This window comes from Tamandua tetradactyla, chromosome 13, assembly GCF_023851605.1.
Source record: "Tamandua tetradactyla isolate mTamTet1 chromosome 13, mTamTet1.pri, whole genome shotgun sequence".
Classification (NCBI taxonomy): domain Eukaryota; kingdom Metazoa; phylum Chordata; class Mammalia; order Pilosa; family Myrmecophagidae; genus Tamandua; species Tamandua tetradactyla.
The window spans coordinates 63,722,264-63,740,370 of NC_135339.1; the positions used below are offsets into that span (position 1 = coordinate 63,722,264).

General features: G+C 37.9%; 1 protein-coding gene across 6 annotated transcripts in view; it reads right to left on the bottom strand.

Moving 5' to 3' along the window:
• ARMH3 (armadillo like helical domain containing 3) overlaps positions 1 to 18,107 on the bottom strand; it is a 365,667-nt gene that overhangs the window by 199,692 nt on the left and 147,868 nt on the right. For all 6 annotated transcript variants that reach the window (XR_013161708.1, XM_077125817.1, XM_077125814.1 and 3 more), the window contains 4 exons: positions 16,227 to 16,285; positions 13,585 to 13,650; positions 12,530 to 12,599; positions 11,386 to 11,446 (listed from right to left, as the gene is read on the bottom strand). Coding sequence is in view for 5 of the 6 variants with exons in the window: in XM_077125817.1 (XP_076981932.1) it covers positions 11,386 to 11,446; positions 12,530 to 12,599; positions 13,585 to 13,650; positions 16,227 to 16,285 (256 nt within the window). In the remaining variant the exon portion in view is untranslated. The remainder of the gene's footprint in view (positions 1 to 11,385; positions 11,447 to 12,529; positions 12,600 to 13,584; positions 13,651 to 16,226; positions 16,286 to 18,107) is intronic.

Sequence of the window (18,107 nt, forward strand, 5' to 3'; positions counted from 1 at the left end):
TGTGGCCTCTCTCTCTCCAGCCAACACAACAAGCAAACTCACCACCCTTCCCCTGTCTACGTGGGACATGACTCCCAGGGGTGTGAACCTTCCTGGCAGCATGGGACAGAAAACCGAGAATGAGTTGAGACCCAGCATCAAGGGACTGAGAAAACCTTCTCGACCAAAAGGGGAAAGAGTGAAATGAGACAAAGCGTCATTGGTTGAGAGATTCCAAACTGAGTCAAGAGGTTATCCTGAAGGGTATTCTTACACATTAAGTAGATACCACCTTGTTGTCCAAGATGTAATGGAGAGGCTATGGGAAACTGCCTGAAAATGTGGAGTTGTGTTCCAGTAGCCATGTTTCTTGATGATGACTGTATAAAGATATAGCTTTCACAATGTGTCTCTGTGATTGTGAAAACCTTGTGTCTGATACTCCTTTTATATACCTTGTCAACAGAGGAGGAGAACATATGGAATAAAAATAAATAATAGGGGGAACAAATGTTAAACTTTTTCTTTTATTAATTAAAAAAATTAACACAACATTTAGAAATCATTCCATTCTACATATGCAATCAGTAGTTCTTAACATCATCACATAGATGCATATTAATCGTTTCTTAGTACATTTGCATCGATTTAGAAAAAGAAATAGAAAGACAACAGAAAAAGAAATAAAATGATAATAGAGAAAAAAAAACTATACCTCAGATGGAGCTTCATTCAGTGTTTTAACATAATTACATTACAATTAGGTAGTATTGTGCTGTCCATTTCTGAGTTTTTGTTTCCAGTCTTGTTGCACAGTCTGTATCTCTTCAGCTCCAATTAACCATTATCTTACCCTGTTTCTATCTCCTGATGGTCTGTGTTACCAATGACATATTCCAAGTTTATTCTCGAATGTCAGTTCACATCAGTGGGACGATACAGTATTTGTCCTTTAGTTTTTCTTATGTCTCACACAGCATAATGTTCTCTAGGTCCATCCATGTTATTACATGCTTCATAAGTTTATTCTGTCTTAAAGCTGCATAATATTTCATCATATGTATATACCACAGTTTGTTTAGCCACTCGTCTGTTGATGGACATTTTGGCTGTTTCCATCTCTTTGCAATTGTAAATAATGCTGCCATAAACATTGGTGTGCAAATGTCCGTTTGTGTCTTGCACCTTAAGTCCTCTGAGTAGATACCTAGCAATGGTATTGCTGGGTCGTATGGCAATTCTATATTCAGCTTTTTGAGGAACCGCCAAACTGCCTTCCACAGTGGTTGCACCATTTGACATTCCCATCAACAGTGAATAGGTGTGGTTCTTTCTCCACAGCCTCTCCAGCACTTGTCATTTTCTGTTTTGTTGATAATGGCCATTCTGGTGGGTGTGAGATGATATCTCATTGTGGTTTTGATTTGCATTTCTCTAATGGCCAGGGACATTGAGCATCTCTTCATGTGCCTTTTGGCCATTTGTATTTCCTCTTCTGGTAGGTGTCTGTTCAAATCATTTTCCCATTTTGTAATTGGGTTGGCTGTCTTTTTGTTGTTGAGTTGAACAATCTCTTTATAAATTCTGGATACTAGACCTTTATCTGATATGTCGTTTCCAAATATTGTCTCCCATTGTGTAGGCTGTCTTTCTACTTTCTTGATGAAGTTCTTTGATGCACAAAAGTGTTTAATTTTGAGGAGCTCCCATTTATTTATTTCTTTCTTCAGTGCTCTTGCTTTAGGTGTAAGGTCCATAAAACCACCTCCACTTGTAAGATTCATAAGATATCTCCCTACATTTCCCTCTAACTGTTTTATGGTCTTAGACCTAATGTTTAGATCTTTGATGTATAATTCTTTTAATGTGTTGCTGGATTTGATTTGCTAGAATTTTGTGGAGGATTTTTGCATCTATATTCATTAGAGAGATTGGTCTGCAGTTTTCTTTTTTTGTAATATCTTTGCTTGGATTTGGTGGATTTGGTATGATGGTATTCTTCATAGAATGAATTAGGTAGCTTTCCCTGCACTTCAATTTTTTTGAAGAGTTTGAGCAGGGTTCGTACTAATTCTTTCTGGAATGTTTGGTAGAATTCACATGTGAAGCCGTCTGGTCCTGGACTTTTCTTTTTGGGAAGCTTTTGAATGACTGATTCAGTTTCTTTACATGTGATTGGTTTGTTGAGGTCATCTATTTCTTCTTGAGTCAAAGTTGGTTGTTCATGCCTTTCTAGGAACTTGTCCATTTCATCTACATTGTTGTATTTATTAGCATAAAGTTGTTCATAGTATCCTGTTATTACCTCTTTTATTTCTGTGAGGTCAGTGGTTATGTCTCCTCTTCCATTTCTAATCTTATTTATTTGCATCCTCTCTCTTCTTCTTTTTGTCACTCTTGCTAAGGGCCCATCAATCTTATTGATTTTCTCATAGAACCAACTTCTGATCTCATTGATTTTCTCTATTGTTCTCATGTCTCAATTTCATTTATTTCTGCTCTTTGTTATTTTTTCTTTTGCTTGCTTTGGGGTTAGTTTGCTGTTCTTTCTCCATTTCTTCAAAGTGGACAGATAATTCCCGAATTTTTGCCCTTTCTTCTTTTTTGATATAGGCATTCAGGGCAATAAATTTCCCTCTTAGCACTGCCTTTGCTGCGTCCCATAGGTCTTGATATGTTGTGTTTTCATTTTCATTCGCCTCGAGATATTTACTAATTTCTCTTGTAATTTCTTCCTTGACCCACTCGTTGTTTAAGAGTGTGTTGTTGAGCCTCCACATATTTGTGAATTTTCTGGCACTCTGCCTATTATTGATTTCCAACTTCATTCCTTTATGATCTGAGAAAGTGTTGTGTATGATTTCAATCTTTTTAAATTTGTTGACACTTGCTTTGTGACCCAGCATATGGTCTATCTTTGAGAATGATCCATGAGCACTTGAGAAAAAGGTATATCCTGCTGTTGTGGGGTGTAATGTCCTATAAATGTCTGTTAAGTTTAGCTCATTTATTGTAATATTCAAATTCTCTGTTTCTTTATTGATCCTCTGTCTAGATGTTCTGTCCATTGATGAGAGTGGCGAATTCAAATCTCCAACTATTATGGTAGATGTGTCTATTTCCCTTTTCAGTACTTGTAGTGTATTCCTCATGTATTTTGGGGCATTCTGATTCGGTACATAAATATTTATGATTGTTATGTCTTCTTGTTTAATTGTTCCTTTTATTAGTAGATAGTATCCTTCTTTGTCTCTTTTAACTGTTTTATATTTGAAGTCTAATTTGTTGGATATTAGTATAGCTACTCCTGCTCTTTTCTGGTTGTTATTTGCATGAAATATCTTTTCCCAACTTTTCACTTTCAACCTATTATTATCTTTGGGTCTAAGATGTGTTTCCTGTAGACAGCCTATAGAAGGATTCTGTTTTTTAATCCATTCAGCCAGTCTATGCCTTTTGATTGGGGAGTTCATTATATTAACATTTAGTGTTATTACTGTTTGGGTAATACTTTCCTCTATCATTTTGCCTTTTGTATTATATCTATCATATCTAATTTTCCTTCTTTCTACACTCTTCTCCACACCTCTCTCTTCTGTCTTTTCGTATCTGTCTCTAGTGCTCCCTTTAGTATTTCTTGCAGAGCTGGTCTCTTGGTTACAAATTCTCTCAGTGACTTTTTGTCTGAAAATGTTTTAATTTCTCCCTCATTTTTGAAGGACAATTTTGCTGGATATAGAATTCTTGGTTGGCAGTTTTTCTCTTTTAGTAATTTAAATATATCATCACACTGTCTTCTAGCTTCCATGGTTTCTGCTGAGAAATCTACACATAGTCTTATTGGATTTCCCTTGTTTGTGATGGATTGCTTTTCTCGTGCTGCTTTCAAGATCCTCTCTTTCTCTTTGACCTCTGACATTCTGACTAGTAAGTGTCTTGGAGAACGCCTATTTGGATCTATTCTCTTTGGGGTGCGCTGCACTTCTTGGATCTGTAATTTTAGGTGTTTCATAAGAGTTGGGAAATTTTCAGTGATAATTTCTTCCATTAGTTTTTCTCCTCCTTTTCCCTTCTCTTCTCCTTCTGGGACACCCACAACACGTATATTTGTGTGCTTCATATTATCATTCAATTCCCTGAGCCCCTGCTCAAATTTTTCCATTCTTTTCCCTATAGTTTTTGTTTCTGGATTTCAGATGTTCCATCCTCTAGTTCACTAATTCTAACCTCTGTCTCTTGAAATCTACCATTGTAGGTTTCTATTGTTTTTTTCATCTCTTCTACTGTATCTTTCATTCCCATAAGTTCTGTGATTTGTTTTTTCAGACTTTTCATTTCTTCTTTTTGTTCATCCCTTGCCTTCTTCATGTCCTCCCTCAATTTATTGATTTGGTTTTTAAGAGGTTTTCCATTTCTGTTCGTATATTCAGCATTAGTTGTCTCAGCTCCTGTATCTCATTTGAACTATTGGTTTGTTCCTTTGACTGGGCCATATCTTCAGTTTTCCTGGTGTGATTTGTTATTTTTTGCTGGCGTCTGGACATTTAATCAGATTTCCCTGAGTGTGAGACCCAGCAGGTTGAATGATTTTCCTGTGAAGTCTCTGGGCTCTGTTTTTTTTATCCTGCCCAGTATGTGGCGCTTGTCTGTGTGTGGGTCCCACCAGCAAAAGATGTTGTGGCTCCTTTATTAATTCCACTGTTGGTGTTTGGTTGGACCCAGTCCCTGCCACTGTCGGAAACTCCCTCCTCTCCCTCCGGATAGCCACCTGTGGGGGAGGGGCACCGGCCGTTGGCTGCCGTGGCTTGGGGAACTCGCTGATCCGAGACTCGCTGCCGGACCAGGAAGCCGCCTGTGGGGGAGGGGCACCGGGTGCCGGCCGTCGCGGCTTGGGAAACTTGCTGATCCGAGACTCGTAGCCGGTCTGGAAAGCCGCCCATGAGAGAGGGATGCCGGCCACCGGCCACCGTGGCTTAGGAAACTTGCCTTTCCGAGACTCTCAGCCGGTCCGGGAAGGAGGGAGGGAGGGGCGCCAGCCGCCGCGGCCCGGGGAAGCGCGCGCCGCTCGGGGAGCTCACCACAGCGGAGTCTCGCAGCCGGTCCAGCCAGTCCAGACTATGGTACGCTGTGTGTCTGGTCCCTGCTGTGGCCCCGGGAGCTGTTCTGCACTGTTTCTGGTCACCTAGTAGTTGCTCTGGAGGAGGGACTAAGACGTGCGTACCTTACTAAGCCGCCATCTTGGCCCCGACCTCCATATGTTAAATTTAGTTTGAAATGGTAATGATCAATGAAAGGGAGGGGTCAGGGGCATGGTACGTACAATTTTTTTTTTCTGTTTTTGTTTTATTTTTCTGTTGTCTTTTTATTTCTTTTTCTGAAGTGATGCAGATGTTCTTAGAAATGATCATGATGATGAATATGCAACTATGTGATGATATTGTGAATTACTGATTATACATGTAGAACGGAATGAGCACATACTAAGAATGTTTGTGCTTCTTTCCTGTAATTGTTTTTTTGTTGTTGTTAATAAAAAATTTTTAAAGAAAAAGGGAGGAGAGAAATGAAACAAAATAAAGTTTCAGTGGCTGAGAGATTTCAAACAGAGTCAAGAATTATCCTAGAGGTTATTCTTATGCATTATATAGATACCCATTTTTAGTTTATGGTGTATTAGAGTGGCTGGAGAAAAGTACCTAAAACTGTTGAGCTGTGTTTCAATAGCCTTGATTCTTGAAGAAAATTATATAACGATATAGCTTTTACAATGTGACTGTGTGACTGTGAAACCTTGTGTCTGATGCTTCTTTTGTCTAGGGTAGGTACAAATAGAGAGTAAAAAAGATGGATCAAAAAATGAACAGATACTGTGAGAAAGGTTAGAACAAATTGCATAGATGGAAATGGTGGTCAGTAAGAGGGAGGGGTGGGGGATAAAGCAGGTATGAGTTTTTTCTTTTTATTTCTTTTTCTGGAGTTATGCAAATGTTCTTAAAAATTAATGTGGTGACGAAATACACTACTAAGTGATGATATTCTGAATCACTATGTATGGAATATTTGTATGATAAGATTTATCAATAAAAACATTTTTTAAAATACCACCACAACAAATAAATCTTCATGAGGACAGACTTCTGGGGAAGATGGTGGATGGAGTAGGGAGCACCAGGAGTCAGTCCTCCTAACAAAACAGCTATTAAACAAGTAGGAACTGTCTGAAACAATTGTTCTGGGGCTCCAGAGGCCTGAACACTGTACAACATCCAGGAAAGAGTGGAGGCAGAGGCTGAGAAACTATGCTAAAGAAGAGTGAGTTGCTCTGTCCACGTGGTGGCTGCCAGTGACCATATCCCACTGTCACAATAGAACACCTTGGGGTCCACATCCTGGCTAACTTGTTGGAGACAGTAAGGGACATAAAAATCCTCTTTCCCGAAAAGAAGGGTGGACATGCTGGATCACTGATCACTGACTACAGCTTCTGATTAGCAAATTCAGAGCTAGTATTTCAATATACCCTGGACAAAGGCTGCAGCAGCCACAGTTTCAATCTGACCTCTAACAGAGGCAGAGGCAGTGTTGATTTAACGACACAGCATTTCCTCAGAGCTCCAGGAGACAGCTGGCTGAAGGGCTGCATTTTCTGGGCAATCCAGGAAAGCACATATTTAGGGAGCTGTCAAAGAGGTTTAGGGTACCTTTCCTGATCCCCTCCCCAGGAAACTCTGGAGCTGGTGTCTGTCCACTTCATGGGTCCCTGACCCTGTTCTGACTGGGAAATACTGATTTAGGAAAGTTCTGCCTGGGGTGACCATCCTCCCAGAACTTGCCCTCCAGGCAAAAGCAGCTAGAGACAATGAAAGGAGTATAAAAAACTATAGCAGAAAAAACAAAAACAAACAGAACAGATCAAGATTTCCAGAGAAGGAGCAGAGGAAAGAAAGCTTTCTCCTGGAAGTGAAACAATTGAGAAAACATGCAATCTTTGGATAGCCATATGCAAAAGAATGAAAGAGGACCCATATCTCACACCCTATACAAAAATTAACTCAAAATAGATCAAAGACCTAAATATTAGATCTAAGACCATGAAACTGTTAGAAGAAAATGTAGGGAAATATCTTATAAATCTTCTACTACAAGGAGGTTTCCTAGACCTTACACCCAAAGCAAGAGCATTGAAGAAGGAAAGAAAGAAATGGGAACTCCTCAAAATTAAACACTTTCGCGCATCAATGAACTTCGCCAAGAAAGTAAAAAGACAGACTACACAATGGGAAACAATATTTGGAAACGATATATCAGATAAAGGTCTAGTATCCAGAATTTATAAAGAGATTGTTCAACTCAACAACAAAAAGACAGCCAACCCAATTACAAAATGGGCAAAAGACTTGAACAGACACTTCTCAGAAGAGGAAATACAAATAGCCAAAAGGCACATGAAGAAATGCTCAACTTGCCTGGCCATTAGAGAAATGCATATCAAAACCACAATGAGATATTATCTCACACCCACCAGAATGACCATTATCAATAAAACAGAAAATGACAAGTGCTGGAGAGGATGTGGAGAAAGAGGCAAACTCATCCACTCTTAGTGGGAATGTCAAATGGTACAACCGCTGTGGAAGGCAGTTTGGTGGTTCCTCAAAAAGCTAAATATAGAATTGCAATGTGACCCGGCAATACCATTGCTAGGTATCTACTCGGAGGACATTAGGGCAAAGACACAAATGGACATTTGCACACCAATGTTTATAGCAGCATTATTTACAATGGCCAAGAGATGGAAATAGCCCAAATGTCCATCAACAGACGAGTGGCTAAACAAGCTGTGGTATATACATACGATGGAATATTATGCAGCAGTAAGACAGAATAAACTTTTGAAGTATGTAACAACATGGATGGACCTTAAGGACATTATGCTGAGTGAGATAAGCCAGAAACAAAAGGACAAATACTGCATGTCTCACTGATATGAAGTAACACTAATAAATGAACTTGGATAATTTCAGTTAAGAACAGTGGTCATCAGGAGATAGAAATAGGGTAGATAGTCAGTAATTAGAACTGAAGGGATACAGATTGTGCAATGGGACTGATTGCAAAAATTCAGAAATGGATAGCACAATACTACCTAACTGTAATAAAATGTTAGAACACTAAATGAAGCTGAATATGAGAATGATAGAGGGAGGAGGCTTGAGGACACAAAGGAAATCAGAAGGAAGCATATATGATAAAGACTGAGATGGTATAATCTAGGAATGCCTAGAGTGTATAATGATAGCGACTAAATGTACAAATTTAAAAATGTTTTGCATGAGGAAGAACAAAGGAATATCGATAATGTAGGGTGTTGAAAATAGATGGTAATTAATATTTTAAAACTTTAACTTATATGTGAGACTAAAGCAAAAAATATTTATTTGGTACAAAATTTACATTTTGACTAGTGCATTTCCTAACATAACTTATGTAGACTGCTTAAATGAACACCATAAATACATGGAACATTGAGTAGGACACGCGATTTTGTTGGTTTGTCCAGAGTGATGCCCTGATAAATCCCAGAGTGATTTGAACACTGAATAAAAAAGTATTTGCAAAGTATCCTTTGGGAATGGTGAGAAAGGGGGAAAATTCAACTTCCCCAAGTTGAATTCCTGATATTCTCACAAGCAGTGTGGCCAACCAAAGCTACAGGCTGAGCCCCCAATCTTGGGGTTTGTTCACAGGAAACTTAACCCCACAAAGGATAGGTCAAACCTACTTAAAATTAGGCCTAAGAGTCACCCCTAAGAGAACCTCTTTTGTTGCTCAGATGTGGCCTCTCTCTCCAGCCAACACAACAAAGAAACTCACCACCCTCACCCTGTCTATGTGGGACATGACTCCCAGGAGCGTGGACCTTCCTGGCAACGTGGGATAGAAATCCTGGAATGAGCTGAGACTTAGCATCAAGGGATTGAGAAAACCTTCTTGACCAAAAGGGGGAAGAGTGAAATGAGACAAAATAAAGTTGTCAATGGCTGAGAGATTCCAAACAGAGTCAAGAGGTTATCTTGGAGGTTATTCTTATGCATTAAACAGATATCACCTTGTTATCCAAGATGTAATGGAGAGGCTGGAGGGAAATGCCTGAAAATGTAGTGCTGTGTTCCGGTAGCTGTTTCTTGAAGATGACTGTATAATGGTATAGCTTTCACAGTGTGACTGTGTAATTGTGAAAACCTTGTGTCTGAAGCTCCTTTTATCTACCTTATCAACAGACAAGTAAAACATAGGGAATAAAGATGAATAGGGGAAACAAGAACAACAAAAAAGTGCAACCTTAAAAATTGTACCACATCTTCAGATGAAATGCTGAAAAAAATCTGACCAAGCACAGGCTATTCTAAAAGTATAGAATAAGGTGGATTAAGTGTCATAGAAAAGGCTACACAAAGTCAATCAACAAAAAAACTTTAGACAAGAAGAAGCTGACCCTCAGAGTAGGTGTCAATAATAGGGTAGCATATGGGATAAAAAAATACACCTAATGTAAATTATGGATGATAGATAATAGTATAGTTACTAAAATCATGTATTATTTAATATTGTTTTTATTATTATAATAAAAGTATTAATATTATTTTTCAAATGCTATAATCAATGTAACAAATGTTTCACACCAAACAAGGTGCTGGAAGTGGGGTAGCTTACAGAAATCCTGTATTTTATGCATGATTGTTTTGTAAACACAAAGATACTCTAAAAATAAAAAATAAAATAGAAAACACAATGAGATACCACCTCACACCTACTAAGATGGCTATTATTTTTAAAAACAAAAAAGAATAAGTGTTGGTGAGAATGTAGAGGAAGTGGAACCCATGTACACTGCTAGTGGGAATGTAAAATGGCACAGCCACTGAAGAAAAGAGTTTACTGGCTCCTCAAAAAATTAAATATGAAATTACCATATAACCCAGCAATACCACTTCTAGGTATATACTCAAAAGAACTGAAAACCAGGACTCAAGTACTCATGTTCACAACGAGTATTTGTCTATTAATGTGCATAGGAGCATTATTCACAATAGCCAAAAGGTAGAAACAATCCAAGGGTCAATCAACAGATGAATGGACAAACAAAAATATGGGCTATACACACAATGGAATATTACTCAGGCATAAAGAGGAATGAAGTTCTGATAAATGCTACAACAAGGATGTACTTTGAAAACATTATGCTAAATGAAATAAGAAGCACACAAAAGGACAAATATCATATGATTTCACTTTTATGAAAAATCTAGAATAAGTAAATTCACAGAAATAGAAAGTAGATTAGAGGTTACTAAGAGTGGGAGGAGAGGAAATGAGGAGTTAATGCTTAATAGGTAGAGAGCTTCTGTTTCTCCTTTTTGGTTTCAAAAAAGTTTTGGTAATCGACGATGCTTATGATAGAGCACTGTAAATATAACTAAGGCCACCGAATTAAAATGTATGTCATTATGTCAGACCAAGGAAAAATCAAGACTATATAGCATATAGGCCATCTGAAAAGTTGGAGGCCTACTCTATTCATAGTAAAATTCTTTATATATCCCTAGATTCCCAGACCCGGCACTGGAATGAGGTAAACTGAGCTTGCTAATACTAAACTGCACACTAGCAATAACAACAACAAAAAAGCGGAGGTACTAATTCCCTTGTCAGACTCAATTCAGATGCTTTTTCATAAATACAAATTATAAAACATAATTATTATCACACTAACGTGGTACAGATGTTCTTGGGCATTAAAGATTAAAAAAATGCAGATATGGCAAAGAAGAAAGCCTGAAGGCTTAAACTTTCATAAAATACAATGATTTTCAGTTGCTTCTAGTTGTATACATCTTAAAGAATTATGGTGGATGGTCACATCTCCTCAAGAGGCAGGAATTTCCCAGCCAGGCATATAAACTTAGTCTACCCAGCTAACAGAGTTCAGGTAGGACTACGGAAGCTAAAACTGGACCAGAAGCTCTCTCTCTACTCTCTACATTTTAGCTACTGCTGACTACTTTGAAGCCAAGGCCCAAGACGACTAAGTGGTCTCCTAGCATTTCACGTCTCTGGATTACAACAGCTCCCTATGATTAGTGTTTCAGTGCATCAGCCTGCTGTTCATGAGTGTGTGCCTAAAAGTGATATTGAAGTGATGTGCAGAATCCAGACTGCGGTTTGTACTTTTTACCCACCCCTTCTGAATATACAAAGCCAGATCATTAAAATGTTCCATGACACGTTCATACACATACTAATGTGTTTTTCTTGAGGCATATAGAAATCTTGTGTGGTTGTCAATATCCTATTACTCAATTCTATAAAATGATTTGTATGCATTAAATGAACAATGGAACTTACACATAGAGATCCATAGGAAACTCCTTCATCATATGTGTTACAATAAACTCCACCATCAGGTCTGAAAGGGGAAAGGAGAAAAATAAGATCAATCATATGAAATTCAACCCCTACCTCTGAACAGGAAATAGACCTAAGAATACTTTGCTATTCATGCTGAATGGCATCCACTAACCACACCCTCTTCACACGAACTTAAATTTATTTTATATAAGGCATTTTTTGCACCACTGTTCATCACCTGCCTTTGTGAAGTAACAAGAAAATTAATTCACTCTCCTACTTCTATAAGGATAAACTGATCTGCCAATAAATTCAGATAAAAGGGAGATTTCATTGTACAGATATTTCATACAATAGCACTAATGTAAAACATCAAAGGAAATCATACTTTTGAGAATAGAGCAATGAGGCAAGGCAAGAAGAAATTATGGATCACATTCATGTAACCAGAGATTCAGCTCTAAAGCTTTATCAGTCTTTCTTATCTCACTATCGTGCTCAGTTTCACAGATATTGATTGAAATGGTCTGTGGGGCTCTGGGTCATATGGGTTTATCATATAGCTTTATCATATAGTTTTAATTACTATTTCTAAAATCAAGTCAATTTAGGAACTGGAGCTGAATAACCAGGTGAAATGACATTAAGAGTTCAGATTAATTCCCCTAAGAAAAATGCAGAATTCTGGGCAGAAAAAATACCCAAGAAATAGTTCCCTACCTGTCAGTTCTGTCAGCTTCATCTCAGCTTAATTTACTCAGAGGATGTTTCTATGTCTGAACCTTGAACTTCAAGCCTCCTGGTCAACTGACATATCAATTTGGACCAAGAAAGGGAGGGAAGAATTTGAAATCTTGATCAGGAATGAGAAATTTTACCAATTAAATTACACATCAAGATTAGGCATAGATATTTGTCTCCCTGGAAAGATCTTTTTCTATGAACAGCAGCATTCTTTTACTAAGTACTCTATTCACTGGAGTTTCTTTACTAAAAGAAACATGGTGTCTTATGTCAGGAAAGAAACATAACTAGTAACAACTTCTCTGAAAAAGAAGCATATCAACTAAGATCTACCCCTCATCTTACTCATGAAAAACTGTAACTGTCTTGAGAAAATGTCAATTCAGATGATACTCACCCAATACTGCACACACTAAAGGACGGCAGGGAAGGTTTTTGTCTGCTGCCTTCTTTCTATGTCTCATAGGCTTCATACACAAAAAAAAAAAGTAAAAATAAAATTATTAGTAGAAACCTGAATCAATATCCAATGGCTCATCATCATGCTTCTCATGCAAATAAAATCACTACTTCAGAGATGGTACCCTTTACTTTCTCTTTTTTCTAGTGCTGGGGGTGGGCTGGGGCAGGGCGTACTTGTAAATGCTTCTTAGATGTCAGTGCAGGCCTGTGACAAAAACACAATTCACAGCAGGACAACAGCTCCAGAGGGCACTGGAGTATACTACAATAGGAAACACGTTGTTTGTAGCTTTGATTTGTGATCTACATGAGACATTACTAACAACAAAAGAGGTACACTGGTATGTTCCTTTGATAATAAAATAATTAAGAAAAAGAAGTGATGTTGGTGGCCATAATGGGGAAGTAATAATAGCAAAAATAAAAAATAGTTTGTTTTTGAGTTTTTTTTTTTTTTGGGGTGCACGGGCCAGGAATCAAATCCAGGTCTCTCATATGGCAGGTAAGCATTCTACTACTGAACCACAACAGTAGATTTTAAATCTACACCTCAATGTGACAGTTTTGAACATACTTCCAAACTTTAGGAAATTCCCTGATTCTCCATATTCTATTTCTCCATCTCTCAAATGGATAAGTCAAAGTAGTATCTATTTAATCAAAGATCATATTATATTTTGAAGAAAAAAAGCTTAGAGCCATATCCTTTTTTAAAATATATTTTACAGATGCATTCTGATATTACTGCCATGAGTATTTCAGTTGTGAATCTTTCCATTTTCTCCTAAGTAAGAAACAGTTCCATGACATGCAAAAAATTTCCAACAACAGGCATGGGTCTGTTGAAAAGAAAAGTCAAACAAGAGCTCCTTGTCACAACTTCCCACACACATTTGCTCTAGTGGGGATCAATTTCATCCTCTGTCATCCTGGCCAATACACACATACAATTTCCTCTAAGGAAAAGTAAGAAGTAAAAGTCATACTTACCATTCTATGTAAGTTTACTCGAAAATTCATGTTATCATCATGCAAAAATGCATTGGCATACTGATCCTAATAATAAAAATTTAGAGAAAAAGTAAGTAGTGAGAGCTACATTTAATAAACTCAGTTTGTACCTTAAAAATGTAAGAGCTAAGCCATAAAACTCTCAGGAGAAAACACAGGGGAAAATCTTCATGACCTTGGTTCTAGCAAAGATTTTTTACATATATCACTAAAAACATGAGCAACAAAAGAAAAATTAGATATGATATACTTCATCAACATTAAAAACTTTTGCGTGAAGAACAATAGCAAGAAATTGAAATGGTAGACAATGTTTGGAAATCATATATGATAAGGGTTTAATATCCAGAATATATAAAGAACCGCTACAACTCAAGAACAAAAAGACAAACAACCCAATTTAAAAATGGACAAAGGACTTGAATAGACATATCGCCAAAGAAGATCTATAAATGGCCAATAAGAAATGATATTCAATATCATTAGCCATTAGAGAACTGCAAATCAAGATATTATTCATAACTATTAGAACGGCTATCATTTTTAAAAAGAGGGATGGATGGGAACTGGATCTCTTGTATTGTTGGTGGGTATGTAAAATGGTATAGTCGCTGTGGAAAATAGTGGTTCCTCAAATATTAAACACAGAATTACCAGAATACAGCAATTCCACTTCTAGGTATATACCCAAAAGAATTGAAAGCAGGGACTCAAACAGATACTTGCATGGCAGTGTTCATAGCAGCACAATAGCCAAAAGGTGGAAATAATTTAAGAGGTCATCAACAGATAAACGGATAAACAAAACATGGTCTATAGATACAATGAAAGACGATTCATCAATAAAAAGGAATGAAGCTCTGATACATGCTACAACATGGAGGAACACTTGAAATCATTATGCTGAGTGAATAAGCCAGGCAAAAAAAAAAAAGATAAAAATTGTGTGATTATATGAAACATCTAGACTACACAAATTTATAGAGATGGAATTACAGTAGCGGTTACCAAGGCAGGAAGAGGGGGAAAAAGGGTGTTACTGCTTAATAGATACAGAGATTCTGTATTAGGTCATGAAAAAATCTAGGTAAAAATGGTGATGACAGTAACACAATACTGTGAATATAATTAGTATCACTGAAGTGTACACTTCGAAATGATTAAAGTGGCAAATTCTGTGTTATTACAATAAAAAGAAAAAAAAGAAACAGTTTATAATCTACCACATTTCCTACATATCTTTGGGCTATAAGAACTACTTTCAAGGATAAATTAGAAAGCTAGCAGGATAAGCCTAGAGCCTTTATGTCAAACCCTACTTATGCCATGAGATTTTACTTGGGTATAATTTTCCAGTGCCTCTTTAACTGGCCAAAATCACAAAGTAAATTACAAATAATAAAAATTAAAACATAGGGACTTGAGGCAAATGCTGAGAGGAATATGTTTTCCTGTTCTCTCTTCCTTCCCATCTGCCCAAGGTGTCAGTTCTATTTGTGACAGCTTGAAGGTTTTCATAGGGGTTGCAGGATGCATGTGCAGGCTCCACATGAGGCTCTATGAATAAGAAGAAAGGTCTGTGCTCTGTTGGGAATGGGCTCAGCACAACAGGAGAGAACTGCTACCAGCAGTGTGGGAGCTGGCAAGTCTCTGTTCCTGGTTTTGCTGAAGACTGATAGAAAATTAAAAAAAAAAAAGCACCATGGATGGGTTTTATTTATTCATCCCTTGGCCCCTTCACAACATCATTTCTGAAAATCTAACATGCCTACAGACTCCAATTACTAAGAATGCTAACATTTTTTTAAAAAAAAACTCCTTTAAAGATTTTCTCAGAAAGATTTTTGAAAAGCAATTATACCAGGCCACTGCTAATAGGCAGCTCTTCTACAAGCAACTTCCCCTAACCTTGTGAAAAGTAAGTTACTTTTCAGAGAGCACATAAGAAGGGAAAAACTATGATCTCTATTCCAGGAGGATCACCTTCACCATTTTTTTAAGACTAAGAAAACAGCAGAGTTAGGAATGACTACTATGCCTGTGTGCCAACAAGATCCAGAGTGATTTCAAACCTAAATAAATCACCCAAAGGTGCCTCCCTAAAAGCCAAAACACCTCTTCTTTTTTCCCCTCAGAGTCTTGTTCTTCACCAAAATGCCACCAGCCCAACTACTGAGTTACTGATGCCCTCTCTGGAGTTTCTTCCACCCGCCCCACTCCCTCCCTACAGGAAACCTGAGCTCCTTTTTTTTAGTTTGCTAAAGGCAAAAGATTCAACATGAATAACTTCAAAGAGGCAGGATTTTTTTCTCAAGAAGTATGTCTTTTGTTTCAACTTAAGAGTCAGAATCTTCCAGTTCTCAATTATAGCAGTTATCTTATCACAATTCATTATTAATTCATCCAACAAATATTAATTGAGTTTCTATATGTGCCAGGCACTGAGAATACAGTGGTAAAGGAGACACTGTCAGAACTTACATTCTAATTGGAGGAAACAAATAAGCTTTAAGACCCTGAAAGTACCCTAAAAGTTAGGAGACAGGAACCAGGGGAAAAAGGCAGGAAAAGACAGTACTTTGTAAGAGATTAGCTAATACCAGAAGGCTGGTGAGACCTACCTCTGCAATACATGTAAGGATAATCAGACAGAGTTTACCACTGTGAAGCCGGTGCTCATCTGTAACGAAAAAAGAAACCTTTTTCTGTAAATCATTCAGATCATGTTTCTATAGAGAATACAGATGCATATCATGAAAAAGAACATTTTCACTTTCTCTTCCTACCAAATACATAAATGAAACTTAAAGTACTACTAGAGTAATTCTTACTCCTCTTCTAGGCAAAATATTTTTTTGCCTTAAGTATGCTGGTCTGATAAACACATGACCACCTTTCTGAGAACCACCTAATTCTCAGGAAGGTTCCTTCGGTCATAGCACAAATCACTTCCAAACCAGCCCTTTGCTTCTGAATAAGCAGATTCATTCCCTTTCCCATCCCTTCACATCTGTCAACAAAAAGCACCACCTTCTATATCAACCTACCACAAAGTCTAGAAAGGTTTCATGACTGTTTGGAGCAAACTAGCAATGCAATCAGACGGAAACTAGGACTTCTTCCTGGAGATCAGGGTACAGACCCCATGCTTCTCCCTGCATAAGGCATACTGTTTCTGAACTGGACAAGCTGTGAACTCTTTTTTTTTTTTTTAATTTTTTATTAATTAAAAAAAATTACAAGAAACAAACATTCCCAACACATACACTCAGCAATTCACAATATCATCACATAGTTGCATATTCATCATCATAATCACTTCCCAGAACATTAGCATCAATTCAGAAAAAGAAATAAAAAGACAACAGAAAAATATAACAAACAGAAAAAAAAATTTTACAGGCCATACCCCTTTACTGATCCCTTTCATTGATCACTAGCATTTCAAACTAAATCTATTTTAACATTTGTTCCCCCTATTATTTATTTTTATTCCATATGTTCCTCTTATCTGTTGACAAGGTAGATAAAAGGAGCATCAGACACAAAGTTTTCACAATCACACAGTCACATTGTGAAAGCTATATCATTATACAATCATCATCAAGAAACATGGCTACTGGAACACAGCTCTACATTTTCAGGCAGTTCCCTCCAGCCTCTCCATTACATCTTGGATAACAAGGTGATATCTACTCAATGCGTAACAATAACCTCCAGGATAACCTCTGGACTCTGTTTGGAATCTCTCAGTCATTGACACTTTGTCTCATTTCACTCTTCCCCCTTTTCGTGGATAAGGTTTTCTCAATCCCTTGGTGCTGGGTCTCAGCTCATTCTGGGATTTCTGTCCCACGCTGCCAGGAAGATCCACACCCCTGGTAGTCATGTCCCACGTAGACAGGGGGAGGGTGGTGAGTCTGCTTGCTGTGTTGGCTGGAGAGAGAGGCCACATCTGAGCAACAAAAGAGGTTCTCTTGGGGATGACTCTTAGGCTTAATTTTAAGTAGGCTTGACCTATCCCCTGTGGGGTTAAGTTTCTTATGAACAAACCCCAAGACTGGGGGCTCAGCCTATAGTTTTGGCTGTCCACACTGCTTGTGAGCTGTATTAGTTAGGGTTCTCGAGAGAAACAGAATCAACAGAGAACACTTGCAAATATAAAATTTATAAAAGTGTCTCACGTGACCGTAGGAACGCAGAGTCCAAAATCCACAGGGCAGGCTGCGAAGCCGATGACTCCAATGGATGGCCTGGATGAACTCCACAGGAGAGGCTCGCCAGCCAAAGCAGGAATGCAACCTGTCTCCTCTGAGTCCTCCTTAAAAGGCTTCCCATGATTGCATTTAGCATCACTAATTGCAGAAGACACTCCCCTTTGGCTGATTACAAATGGAATCAGCTGTGGATGTAGCTAACGTGATCATGACCTAATCCTATGAAATGTCCTCATTGCAACAGACAGGCCAACGCTTGCCCAATCAGATGAACAGGTACCACAA